The sequence below is a fragment of the Egretta garzetta genome, unplaced genomic scaffold, assembly GCF_000687185.1.
Source record: "Egretta garzetta isolate BGI_Z169 unplaced genomic scaffold, ASM68718v1 scaffold702, whole genome shotgun sequence".
In the NCBI taxonomy this organism is placed as follows: domain Eukaryota; kingdom Metazoa; phylum Chordata; class Aves; order Pelecaniformes; family Ardeidae; genus Egretta; species Egretta garzetta.
In genome coordinates, this window is record NW_009258908.1 from 455,826 (window position 1) to 468,721 (window position 12,896).

At 41.8% G+C, this 12,896-nt stretch overlaps 1 protein-coding gene across 2 annotated transcripts in view; it reads left to right on the forward strand.

Moving 5' to 3' along the window:
- KIAA1328 (KIAA1328 ortholog) overlaps positions 1 to 10,380 on the forward strand; it is a 177,057-nt gene extending 166,677 nt beyond the window's left edge. For both annotated transcript variants that reach the window (XM_035889853.1, XM_035889855.1), the window contains one exon: positions 7,090 to 10,380. In XM_035889853.1, the coding sequence (XP_035745746.1) occupies positions 7,090 to 7,303 (214 nt within the window). In that variant the 3' untranslated portion in view covers positions 7,304 to 10,380. The remainder of the gene's footprint in view (positions 1 to 7,089) is intronic.
- Positions 10,381 to 12,896: the final 2,516 nt, after the last annotated feature.

Below are 12,896 nucleotides of genomic sequence, written 5' to 3' on the forward strand. Positions count from 1 at the left end.
CCGACACTTGGCCTTGTTGAACCTCATACAGTTGGCCTCGGCCCATCGATCCAGCCTGTCCAGGTCCCTCTGCAGAGCCCTCCTCCCCTCAAGCAGATCAACACTACCACCCAGTTTGGTGTCGTCTGCAAATTTACTGAGAGCACACTCAATCCCCTCATCCAGGTCATTGATAAAGATATTAAACAAGACTGGCCCTAGAACTGAGCCCTGGGGGACACCGCTTGTGGCCGGCTGCCAACTGGACTTAGTTCCATTCACCACCACTCTCTGGGCTCGGCCAACCAGCCAGTTTTTAACCCAGCGAAGAGTACATCCATCTAGGCCATGAACTACCAGCTTCTCCAGGAGAATGCTATGGGAGACTGTGTCGAAGGCTTTGCTGAAGTCCAGGTATACAACATCCACAGCCTTAATAGCTATTTGAAATCTGGATTATACTCATACAGCAGGGAGGGAGAAAATAAAGAATCTGAGACGTCAGCTCAGACCTATGGATCCTGAACCCAGAAATCTGGTGACACAAAGAGGACCCAGTGGACATAATGCATTTGGATTTTCAGAATGCCTTTGCCAAGATTCCACACCAAAGGTTGTTAAAGAAATCAAGTTTCTGCAGGATTGGAGGAAAACTCCTTCTATGGGTTTACTGCTGACTAAATGATGTCAGGCAAAGGGACTTAATGTTCATTTTTCATAATGCAGAAGAGACAGCAGTGGGGTTCCCCAGAAACCCACTGGGCTGGTTCTTCATCAGTGACTTGGAGCAAGAAGTGAATAGCAAAATATCCTGGGTGACCTAATAAGTTTGTGGATGGTACTAAGTTCTTTCAGATAGTCAAATGCCATGTCAATAGCAAGAAACTCCAAAAAGGCATCAAAACTGAGTGGACAAAAATGTAGTTTGCCTAGGGAAGAGCCATCAACACCATGCCTGCATGATACTGAACTCAGAGCAGGTAATTAGGATTTGTGAGGTTCAAAGCTTCCTAGAGCTTCACAAAAGCTTGTGGATACACAAGCCTTGGTGTACCCACGTTTTGATTCTGATTTGTACTTTTGGTCTTTGCCTTTCAAGAAAGGCATAGCAGAAGCTAGAAAAGGTGCACAGGCCAATTAATTTGATCAAGGGAATGAAGGAGCTGCTATATAAGGAGAGACCAAAAAGCTATGACTTTGGATAGGAAAAGACTGAATGAAAAAATGGATCAGGTTTGCAAAACTGTGAAGGTGGTGGGTAAGTTAAATGTGGAACTGTTTTTCACCAGATCCCACCACATGAGAGAGACTAACTGCAGTCAATGCTTAAAAAGCACTTGGTGATGCTAGCAGGATATTGGATTAAAACAGAAAACAAAAGTATGTATTTCAATAGCAATGAACTTCCTGAGCTTGCTGTCATAGGACATTGTGGAAACAGCAAGTTGAAAAAGGAATTAGGCACATTTATGGTGAGCAGATTGGGACATGGATGTTGAAAGGACAAGCCACAGAGATACCTCTAGCACCCCTAATGAAACAATTGTGGATGCAAAATAGTGATGGCAGAAAGCAGCTAGGACTCTTTAATTTGGGTGGAGCTCTGCCCTTCACCTACAGAGCCTGGGTTAACTTGGGGGGTGGGTGATCAATCACCACAGCTGTTTTTTCCAGATAACCTCAGGTTGTGTCACTAATGTGGTGTCTTCAGGTCTGGGGTAGTTTGACTGCTCGGGCCACTTCTTATCTGGCATCTGTTTTTACTCTGCTTCTGTTTGCCCTGTTTGTTCCAGTCAAATAGGGATTTGATATTTGCTTTATAAAAACAATAAGCTCAGTTTCATTTTCTGTAAAATGGGTCTGTTCCCTACCCCTCGAATGTGTTTTTAGCTGTATTTAGCGTTTGTAAAGTGCTTGGAGGCAGGTAGTGTTTTATGAATACAAAATAGTGTTAGGCTTTGTACTTAGGCACAATACTGTACCATAATTCAAAGGCAATTCATGTAACATTAGTAAATCACTTTGAACTTTATGTTGAAAAAATAAGCAGTAGTATAAAAATAAACCTTTTTATTTCCTCTGGTATATACAGTTAAATAAAATAAGCCTATACAGCTACTAATCTCCCAAACCGTATTGCCGGTGTGCTTTGTTGAAATGCCATCACCTTGCAGAAGAGACATTCTGTGTGTTTTGTACACATTTATGGTTGAAGAATAAATTTTCAGAGACTGTAAATGAAAAGGTATCTCTGATATCTGACACTGCTTGTTTAAAGAAATATATCTCACTGCCAGAGTATTTATGACTCTAATAAGTTTAGTTATTTTGCCTCATGGGGAAATTCCTGCTCCTCCAAATACCAAATTTGTTGGGGGTTGTGCTGGTTTTTTTCAGGAAGAAACAAATGATATTATTAGTTAAATGGGACTGTGCAATATGAAAATACAGTAGTATAGTTTAAAAATTGAACAGCATGTAAGAAATATATTTTACCAGCAATGTGAAATAGACAAACATTAAAAATTCAATGACATATCCAAAATGTCTAAATAAATAAATAAATATCACTGTTCTGCCGATTGATACAAGGACGCTCTGTGGTTACCTTCAAGAGAACCATTCTCTCTAATATCCTGCGCAGTAATGAGTTCTGTGCAACACTTTTGCATAATCTGACCATTTTTTAGGTGCTTACGTTGTGGGACTGTCTGAAGTCTGATTGCCCAGCAGGTTTTATTAGACAGAATACCAAGTGGTTTCAGGTGATTTCTCAGCAACCGTCCTGGGAATAAGTGGTCTTATGGTTCCCAGAGCAACAGCCACATTTGCGTGTTTGTCATAAAAATGCAAGAGTCTTTTTTCTATTCAGTTCGGAAACACAGTGGAACGTAAGATGCACCTGTAGATGTTCAGAGAACTGCGTTCCTACTACACTGGCAGTGAAACAGAAATACGGTGGAAGGAAGGATTTGGCTCTGTGCCAGTTTGTGTTTATTTTTGTACTGTTTTCCTCTTTAAAATGTGAACGTTTAATGAGCTGTTCTGAATCGTAATGCTTTATGATGTTTCCTGTTACCTTAGTGATGGACTACAAAACTCTTCTACGTTAACAGTTTATAAACTCTATGAGATACTTACTTAATTAGGAGCCAATGCTGAAAGTTTCTAGTAAAATTTCCAAAAGTGCTTTAGAGTGGCTGAGGAGCCAAATTTTCAGCAGCCTGTGTTAATTGTACAGAGGGCATTCAGGGAATACTGTCACAGCACTATGCAATGCCTGATCAGGATGGATTTAGCTTCCCAGGTCACAGTTCTGCACTGACCCAGCTATGCTGGCTTTATCCTGGTGCTACCTACCTCTTAGATAGTTTGGGCATCTCCATGCTGCTCTCTGAGCTGTATTGGAGTTTTGCCTTCTACATTAAAAGCAAAGGTCAAATTTCTTCATGGAAAGAAGAGCTTCAAAGCTTACCTTGGTCTGTTCTCTCTACTCCCATCTCTGTCCTCTTGTGCGTGGCCCTGCCTTCCTCATGCTTTGTGCACTAATTCTTTGCATTCCCTCTCCTGATGGAATTTTTGCAGACTTTATGATAAGATTCCTTTCACTAAACTTTAGCTATCTCAATAGTTAGACTTCTAATCCAAACTTGTAGACTTCACAAATTTTCTTCTCCCAGGATGAAACATGCAAACTTTCAAGCTCATGGAAGTTAGATGAAAACATATACATGGGGAAGTGTCAAAACCAGGCTTAGAAAAGAGATTGTTTTCCAGTCTGTTGCAGAGGTGCTCACTGAGTTTCCAGCACACTGGCACATGTACCAAAAAGGTGAAGACATACTGAATTATCACCATCCTTAAAGGGGCAGTTGCCCACCTCATTTTCCTTCTGTCAAGAGGGCAAAACCCATCAAAGAAAATGTGTGTAAGCATCTAGTACTGATGGGCTATTTGGTTGCTTGGCTGAACATCTGTATGTGAGGAATTTTGGTATGTGGCTTAATGTACAGTGCTGGTACTTCCGCAGAACGTTTGGGAATTTTTTCTCCTTGGGAAGCATGAACAATACGAGGGCACCCTTGGCTGTTAATTTGCATTAAAAGAGTATTCAGTATTCACAAACCAAGTTTGCCAGATCAGTTTTCCTGTTTGAAATGTTCTGACTCTTGGGTGCCTGATCCTGCAGCTTTGACTTCACTGAAGCCATTAAGTGTCGTATTAATAATAATAATAATGAAGCCTGTTTTTACTTATGCATTTATTCAGATCGTGCAAGGAATACATATACTGGTTTTGGAGAAAGTTGTATTTCAGGATTTGAGCATTCTGTCTGTGTCTCTTTAAATATTCAGATACAAATTAATACTGAGAAAATTGTCTTTGCAAGCTTCAAACCATTCTAGGTCTACTCTGCCTCCAGCCAGATGCTGTCTGATGTTGCCTAGACAAACCAGGGCAAACCATTATCATGGGATTAAACACTAAATACCTGCAAGGAGCATTCTTTTTATCAGATAGCACTCTGTTAGCCGAGTTCATTCACTTTATTGCATATATAACTGTGGTGTCAAATAGACTGATTTACAACACCTGGTCTTTTACATAATCTTTGCTATTTGCTGTGCTTGTAATCTGCCAAATCATTTAGCCTTCCTGATAGCAGAAATGCTGTAAAACTTAGATAAACTTGCAGAAGAAATGAACTCGAAGGTGCTGCTGAAATCTAGGGCCTGCACGTTTGCTATAAATGCACTGGCTGGTTTGGTTTCCCCCTGTCTAATCTGTGATTGAATGTGGCTGCTGGAGAAATTGAAATTTTATGATAGCACTACAGTCAGAGGAGATAAGCATTTGTATGCTAGACTAGATTAATCTAAAAAGAAGTTTTAGGTGTGGCTAATGAAACCAGTGTATGTGTTAACTGGGTTTCTTTGGGGTTCAAAGCATCTGTGTATATCTATATAGAGTCTAGTCCAAAACTTTCCCTATGAGAAAAGTCTAATATAGCTATGTGCTAGTTCTCACTATCACTGTGGCTTATTCCCTCTTACACTGGAGATATCTTTAAGGAGCCTCAGTTTTTTAGACAGTACTTCCTGAATGCTAATGCAAACAACAGACCCCTCTAAAATGGTCTTGCTTGACTACCCAAACCCCCCCATATCCTTCTGAAATTTTAGGTTAGGGTAGTGGTAAGGCACACATTGCATCACATCACATTTGACTACAGTTAGACACTTACACGGTCCAATTGAAACAAAACCAAAGCAGTATTATTTTTTTTTTTTTGGGGGGGGTGGGTGGGTGGTGGTGGTGTTCACTCATTTTTCACTATTATGGGTGATTTAAACAGACATAATAGAAAGACAGGCAGACAAGCTTAAAATGTGTAAAAAAAATTTGCAAAATAGGGTTCTGATTGGGTGAAATGCAAGCTGTACATCAGAAGGAAAATAAACCAATCTCTAGATAGTCAAATAGAGGAGAGAGCCCTGTGAGGCAGTAATGTTGAGTTGGAATGTTTTAGAAATTATGGCGACCGTCAGATTGGAAGAAAGAAAAAAAATTGAAGGAAATACAAGAGACGACTTTTCCAAGCAATCATAGTGTAACTCCAGTAGTTGCCATTAACGTCGGTATTAACCCAGCAGTGCCACAGTTAACTCCTCTGGGCTGAGGAGGTATTCTGTGTCTTGGACATAACGACGAGTTACCTTGTCATGGTTAGTTTTCTGTTGATGGCTGGGATATAACACTCACCGCTGGAGCTAATGAAGGATATTTTAGGGAAGGAAGTCTTTTTACCTGCTGCTGCTGCTGCATGATGCTACTGGAGAGCACAAGTGACAGTCTGCCTCTGGGAAATACATTGGCCGCGGCTAATCTCACAGCGGTGCACTGTTGCCAATATTTGTACTACAGTTTTTCAACCTGAGTTGAGGAACCCACCCCAGCTGTCTGACTTAGTTGCTTAGTCCTCCTAGGCTCCCACTGTCCTGTAAGGAAAAACAGAGGCTTTTCCACCAGGACTCAAAGCAGGAAATGGCTTGAGATGTTTCCTCACCCTATGGATGAACTCTTTCTGCTTACAAGAGAACCAGCTACACTGATACCTCAGGTTGGATGCTGTGAATGATGTTCTGTGCATGAAAGTCATTGAATCTGTGAATTATTTCAGCGTTGGGAACATCAGGCAGGTTGGTGCTAAGAACAGGATGGAACAAAGGGGACTTTGGGGTAAAACTCTTGAGTGATATCTCTTAGACTGTAGAACAGCCTCCTTGGGGAAGCAGTGGAAACGGTATTGTTTAAGACATTTAAAATTGGACAGGAGAAAATATATTGTAATGATCAATCCTCTGCTGGTATTTAGATCAGGTCTTGTCTCGTGTGAATATTAATAGGAAATCTCGTCTGAAGTAGCTGCCATTATTCAGTTAGCGTTACCAGCTAACATTGGCTTGCAACCTTCCCTCACATCTGTACTCACACTTAAAGGACAGCCTGGGTAATGTTGAGCACCTTGGCCTTCTCTCTTGGTGCCTGAAGTTTTGATTTTGTATTGCCTTGCTTAGATTATATTCCTTCAGTGCTTCCACCAGACAGACTCCATATAGTGCACAGAGATTTACAGGAAGCACGTGTAGTTTGTGGCAATAATAATAAAGTCTCCTGCTGTTTTCAAATCCCTGGGAAACTAAATCAAGTGTAGAGGTCTATTCAAAAAAGTGCAGCATGTGTATAAGTCACTTTACCATTACCTGTGTGGGTCTGCCTTGTACCCCTTCAGTGTATTTGGCTGCCATATCTCTGAGGTCTGTCCTCAGTCTCTGGAGTGTGGCTAAGACATGACATACCTCAAATGGAAAAGCTGATGAAACAGTTTAAAATAACCTGAGCACCCATGCTTTGCTCGCCTCTTTTTCACTACCTCTGTGTTGGTATTCCTCGTAGGAAACTCATACAGCAAAATTTGTCCTGTGCTGGTGGCCCCCATCAGACAAATCTAGCTCTCATCTGAGTTATGAAGGCAGGAAGACTGAATTAAATTCCTGCTTGATGCTGCAATGCCTAATGGACCTCCATTTTCTTGGTGTGTTTCTGTAGGTACGAAGCCTGTCTTCTTGACCTGGTTGAAGCTATGAGTCCGATATCTGCCCCAGGACACCTCTGCAGAGAATCTTATGACAGGAACAAAATGCACACACCTCATCATATGAGCCACAGGCCGCCGTCTTGGTACCAGACCCCTCGCAGCTCCAGAAGCACAGCAGATGAGCTAGAAGAGAGCCGGCTCCTCGAGGAGATTTTCTTCATTTGACACCTCATTGGTCTACCACCCTTCTGTAGAATTTTTAGGATCTTTTTATTGCTGATTTGTTGTGTTGAAGTACCATCTTTAAATTATTTGAATGACAACTGCTTGTCTTCCCTCTTCTGAAACATAGATAATTAGCATCCAGTTTCATTTTGGATTTAGTAATCATGGTGCAAGGACATTGTTGGGGTAGACCAATCAGAAAGCGTTAACTTTTTTTCTAAACCTTTCATGTGCCAAGTAATCACCCTAAAATAGAATTTTTTTTAATCTACAACATTTTCTAGTAGATTGAAGTCAGTTTTGCCAGCCTCATATCAGAAGTATATTTCATTATCGATTTTTAGCTCCAAAGCAGTTTGCGAGAACTGCCTAACGTTCAAGAACTACCATGTTCAAAGTAGATTATTTTCTAATTAAACAAGTCTGTTTAAAACCTGGCATATTATAAAGGTACAAGCACTTTAGTACTTTTTTCAGTGATTTTATGATCTGCTTTTCCTTCAACATTCTGATATTTGACTTGCTGGGGTTTTAGGGGGTGTATTGTAAGCTCAACTATACAGTCTCTAGTAACATTAATAGACAATGTTGCAGGTTGAGGTACTAGGCATCCGTTTGAAATATATTCCTCTTTAAATCAGTGCTTTTTGACAGAGTTTATGTGCTGGGTAACCTAACCCTGAAATAGCAGAACACAGTCAGAAAATGTAGTGGTCCAAAACCTATTTGATGTACTTTTCAAGATGAAATATATAGTAGTGGTAGTATAAGAAGAGTCTTAAGACATTTTCACTAACTTGCACTATTTTGATCCTGTATCCAGGCTCCATTGTAAATAAGACAAATCAGTAATTATTTCCACTAGCGGCTCGCAATGCACATTTCCCTGCCGGCTTTAATTATTCATGCTGTATCTATTTCACTTTATTTAAATGCACTTCCATCTACTGCATGTACTCGGTTATTTAAAGAAATGTGCCGAATTGGTAAAAATGACTGCAGATTACAGGATTAATGGTCATTTTCTCCACAATGCAGTGTTCATATTTTATTGTAACAGTAGCCACCGGCATGTGTTCCTAGAAATATGAGGCTAAAATACTCATTTTGCACAGTGAAATTGCAGCGAGGGAAAGGTAGAATTCAGCCAGTACGGGCAAGTTCTAGGCCATTTGCTCCCAAACACCACTTTGTGGGCCAGTACAGCTTTCCTGACAGTCTCTTTAGGCAACCCTGCTTATCTTAATGGCAGCAAGTTGCTGTGCTGATCCTTGGGGTATGGCTGCTGCCTGCCTCCCACAAGCTCGCTTCTGTGCAATGTGTGGTGCTCTGCGAGGAGCCGCCAAGACTCGGCAACGAGGCCCATGGGAGCATCAGCGTGGGGTATCTAGCACGTGCTCCTGGCAGCACCGTGCTCATCTAGCACCAAAACAAAAGGAGAATGAAGGGGAAGATGAACGCTGAGCTGTTTCATTCAGGCCCAGTCTTAATTACAGATTAGGTGATATACTTTAATGCATCCCAGATGAATTTTAAAAGCTGCTTGGTGGAGTTTAAAGGAGGGTGGCAGCATTATGGGACCAGAAAATGACTACCGTGGAATGGCCCTGCTTGGTCTGTCCCGCTGTCAGTGAAGTATTCTAGTTCTTTCCAATATGTCCATTTGCTGTTGAATGTCCCTCTTGTTCTACTCCCTGAGCATGTGAAGGCAACAGGTTTCTGCTTACAGTCCCAAAGAGGTATTTGATGCCCTGACCCAAGTGTAGCAGGTGGGGAAATCAGTTTTCTCATCCTGCTGGCAGAGTAGTCTGCTTCTATAAGAGGACAGGAAGAGGGAGGGGATGGGAGAGAAAAATGTACAAGGAGCAGCAGGAAACCTGTAGAAAACCATGAAGAAATGACCATCACATAGATCTTAGGGTTTGGGGTGGGGCGTCTTTGGTGGTTTTTGGTTTTGTTGGGGATATTTTGTTAAGGTTTGGCATTTATAAAGAAACAGTTCTCTGATTTCAGTCCAATTGCTTCTCTTCTCTTTTCCAGTTTGACTGAAACTTTAATTGCCTTTTCTAATAAGTGCTAACTGACCTTTTGAAACAGCAAAAAATACGTGTATATGTCTTGAAAGGTGCCTTTGTGTACCCAGTCGAGAACACTGTGTGGGAGCATTCTGTTCTTTGGTCTTTATGGGTGCCAATATTTAACTGTTTTAGGATTCCTTATGATCCATTTTGTTCATTAAAAATTCTAATTCTGAGAGTGACTTTTGACTTAAATCTATATTTTGTTAGTAGCTCTTTTTAAAAGGACATAGTCAGGGTTGTGGGCTCTGCACTCAAGGTGCTGTCCATCAGTCAGAGCTACGCGGGAGGCATACCTTTACAAAGCAAAGAATTCCAAAATTAAGGCAGTTGAAATCTGTCTGTGAGATGTGGATGAAGCAACAAAAGCTATTAATTTGGTAGACCCCGTGAAAAATAATTTTTTATAATTCTGGCTCTTGCTCTGGTTATCAGCAGTGCATTAGGAATAGTGTTTAGCAGTCAGTGCAAGCAAAGATATTTTGCTATGAGGCACTACCAAGTTGAAGTTATTAAAACATTTATAGCCTTAGAAAAAAAATCAATGATTGTCAAATAGGAAAGGACAAAATCAGTAGTTGGGACTGGGAGGAGAATTGTTTTCCATCTGCTAAAACAGTAGAGGAAATGCAAAAATTAAACTAGCAAAAGCAATCACTTGACAGTGTCCTTTTAAGTTTAAGGTCCTGTATTAGGAAGCTGCCGCTGGGGAGTTAGTCCAGCCATAGATTGTTTGTCCAGAGTGTTCCCAGTTAATATGCTTCAGCTACACATCAGGCTGTGTTTTACGTGAGGCTTTGTGGAGTAACATGACTTCTGCTAAAGCTCCTACCCATGCCTTCGCTGTTCTTCCCGAGTGGCTCATACACACGCACTTGCCGAGTGTTTGTGTAGTCATTGCTTTTGCACCACCATGGACCTGTAGTAATCACGCCCTTTTCACTTCTAGCCTCTCCCGTCTTGCTATTGAATCCCATCTTGAGCATATATTTATATATCTATGCGAGGTTTTAGTCTAATAAATTATTCGGGGGTTTCATTTAATCTTCCAGACTTCTGTTTGTTTGACTTATCTCCTGGTTTGTTTTGTCCAGCTCAGATGTCAGTTCTGCCATTGACAGTGTGTTCCCCTTTCCACATCATCATGTATGTATTCTGAATCTCCAATTTGCTAAGATAGACAAGGAACTCATTTTAAGCCTTCTCTTCCTCTCCAGGACATGGGGTTTGCTGTGAGAAGGAGCAAGGCCTCTTTTGGAGCATGAAGTGGAGAGGTTCAGAATACAAAAGGGAAGAGAAGGGGAGAGCCAGCACCATGCTTTGGGACAAAAAGATGGAGTGAAAGAGTAAGGAGGAAAGGATGGAGGTAAAGGCAAGAAAGGACAAGGGTACAAGGCAGAGAACTGTACCAAAGGAAGACAGAAGGTATAGGTTGAATGGAGCTGAGCCAGAAGGTAGAGATGAGTTTTTAAAATACAGTAATTTGATGAAGACATATTTTGTGATTATATCCTGAAGTGAGAAATGTCTTCAAGCACCGGAAGAGGCTTATGACTCCCCACTACTTTTCCTAATCATGTTCCTGTATTTGGGGAGCATAAGTGGTAAATCAGGGAAAGAAGGAAATGACCTAACCATAGCTGCTCCCCTTTAGAGTAGCTAGTCAGGGAGGCCAGAGCACAAGGAGGATAACAGGGTAGAACCTAGATATAACCCACGAATGGACTGAATTTGATTGCTAGCAAGGGATGGTGGTGTGGACTTAGACGACAGAATAATGTGAGGCTAGATATCACAAGAATCTGACTAAGGGAGAAACAAGCAAAACAAAATTTGCAGTGATCGAATCAGCTGTGGAGGTTTGGTGTTAAGGAAGGAGAGGAAAGGACTTAGCTATGCTTGAGAAAGATTGAGCCCGAGATATCTAAAAGATATCCCTTCAAAGCACACATGAGCCTGGGGTTAAACTCTAAAAGTTGCAGCAGAGATTTTCTGAAATGCAACCTCCGGGCCGGTGTTTGGATTTGTACCATGTGAGAGGGAGAGAGCACTGCCTGGTTAGTCAGAAACCTCCTTTTTCACTGTTACTAAATTTATGAAATTGTGTGCTAATTAGTGTATGATTTATGAATTTACATAACTGCATGCTACATAAGACAACACAGAATATTGAATTAGGTGATTTAAACCTGCAGAAGCAGAGAAGTCTGCTCTGACTGGGTGGCTCTCCTCTGGAAAATGCCTCTCCCGATCCATAGCTGCTCCCTGCATCTCTTGAAGTCTTACCTGCTCACAGTGACAATAAATGTGTGGCAATATTGTGGCTCCATGTGGCTGTGAGAGAGCAGGCTACCTTGAGCATCTTTGCTGTGGTTATGCAGCAGAGCTTTCACTGCGATGCCTGGGGAGGGTGTTTGGAAGCAGAAGTCATCTAGAAAAGAGCAAGGAACCCATCTTGGTCTGGTCAGTGTTGGTGCTTGATGACTCCCACAGTCATTCACAGGGGATGCTGCCACATCCCAGCTGCAGCAAGAGGACGGGGACATGGGGGAAATTGATTTGATTCCCAGCTCTGGGGAAGCTGCTGTGCCTCCCTCCACAGCATGCTTTGGGTTCTGCAGGTGAAGCATGTTCAGCACCACATATCAGATGGGCTGTGAGTTATTTTAGTGCCCGCAGCAGAAGGTGCTGGACGTACCCACCAACAATTTGCCTCTGAACTGTGATCTGTTAGAGCAGAAGCATATAGGCCAGTCATTCCCATCCAACAGAAGCCAAAGCTCTTAGACGTCATGTATTTTGTGGCTTTGAAGGGGTCATTTCATTTCAGGCATTGGGGAACTAAAGTGGAGAAACTCGGTTGTCACTGGGAGGTGAGGCTCTAACATACGTGAGGTGAGAGAAGCCCAGACGGTCTCAGCAAGCAAACCAATCCACAAGCTGCAGCGAGAGCCATACGTTCCTAGTTTCCTGAATTCGGGAGTCATTCTGAGTATGTGAAAAAAACCCGTTTTATTCACTCATAGCATTCAATAACCAGTCTTACAGTATAACTTCATCCTGTCTGATCTCCTGTCTGCAGACAGGAGGGAAGTGAAAAATCAAAAAAAGTTATCTTTCCTGGTTGCTCACTGGCAAAACCCTGAAGTGTTGATTTGATTAAAGCCGTTGTCCAGACACCAAGTTTTGAGTGTCGTGAGCGCTAAGGACAATGCGGGAGCTCCTCTCCTCTGCTGGAGCGAGTAAGGAAGGATAAGACAAGATGAATTCACAGACACAGAAGCTGGTTCTTTCTCAAGCTGGAGCTGACTGTGAGGAAGTTGCATTGTAATTTTAAAGTCACTTCATCAAAATCTTCCAGTGTTTAATTAACCTTGCTGCTAAGAAACCGCCTTATTTTGAGGTTGAGTTTGTCTAATTTCCAGCTGCTGGACTCCGTTGTGCTTTCGGAAGCAAGGTTGTGAAGCTCCCCTGTTCTCAGACAGCCCCCCCTACGCAGTGATAAACTCCCAGTT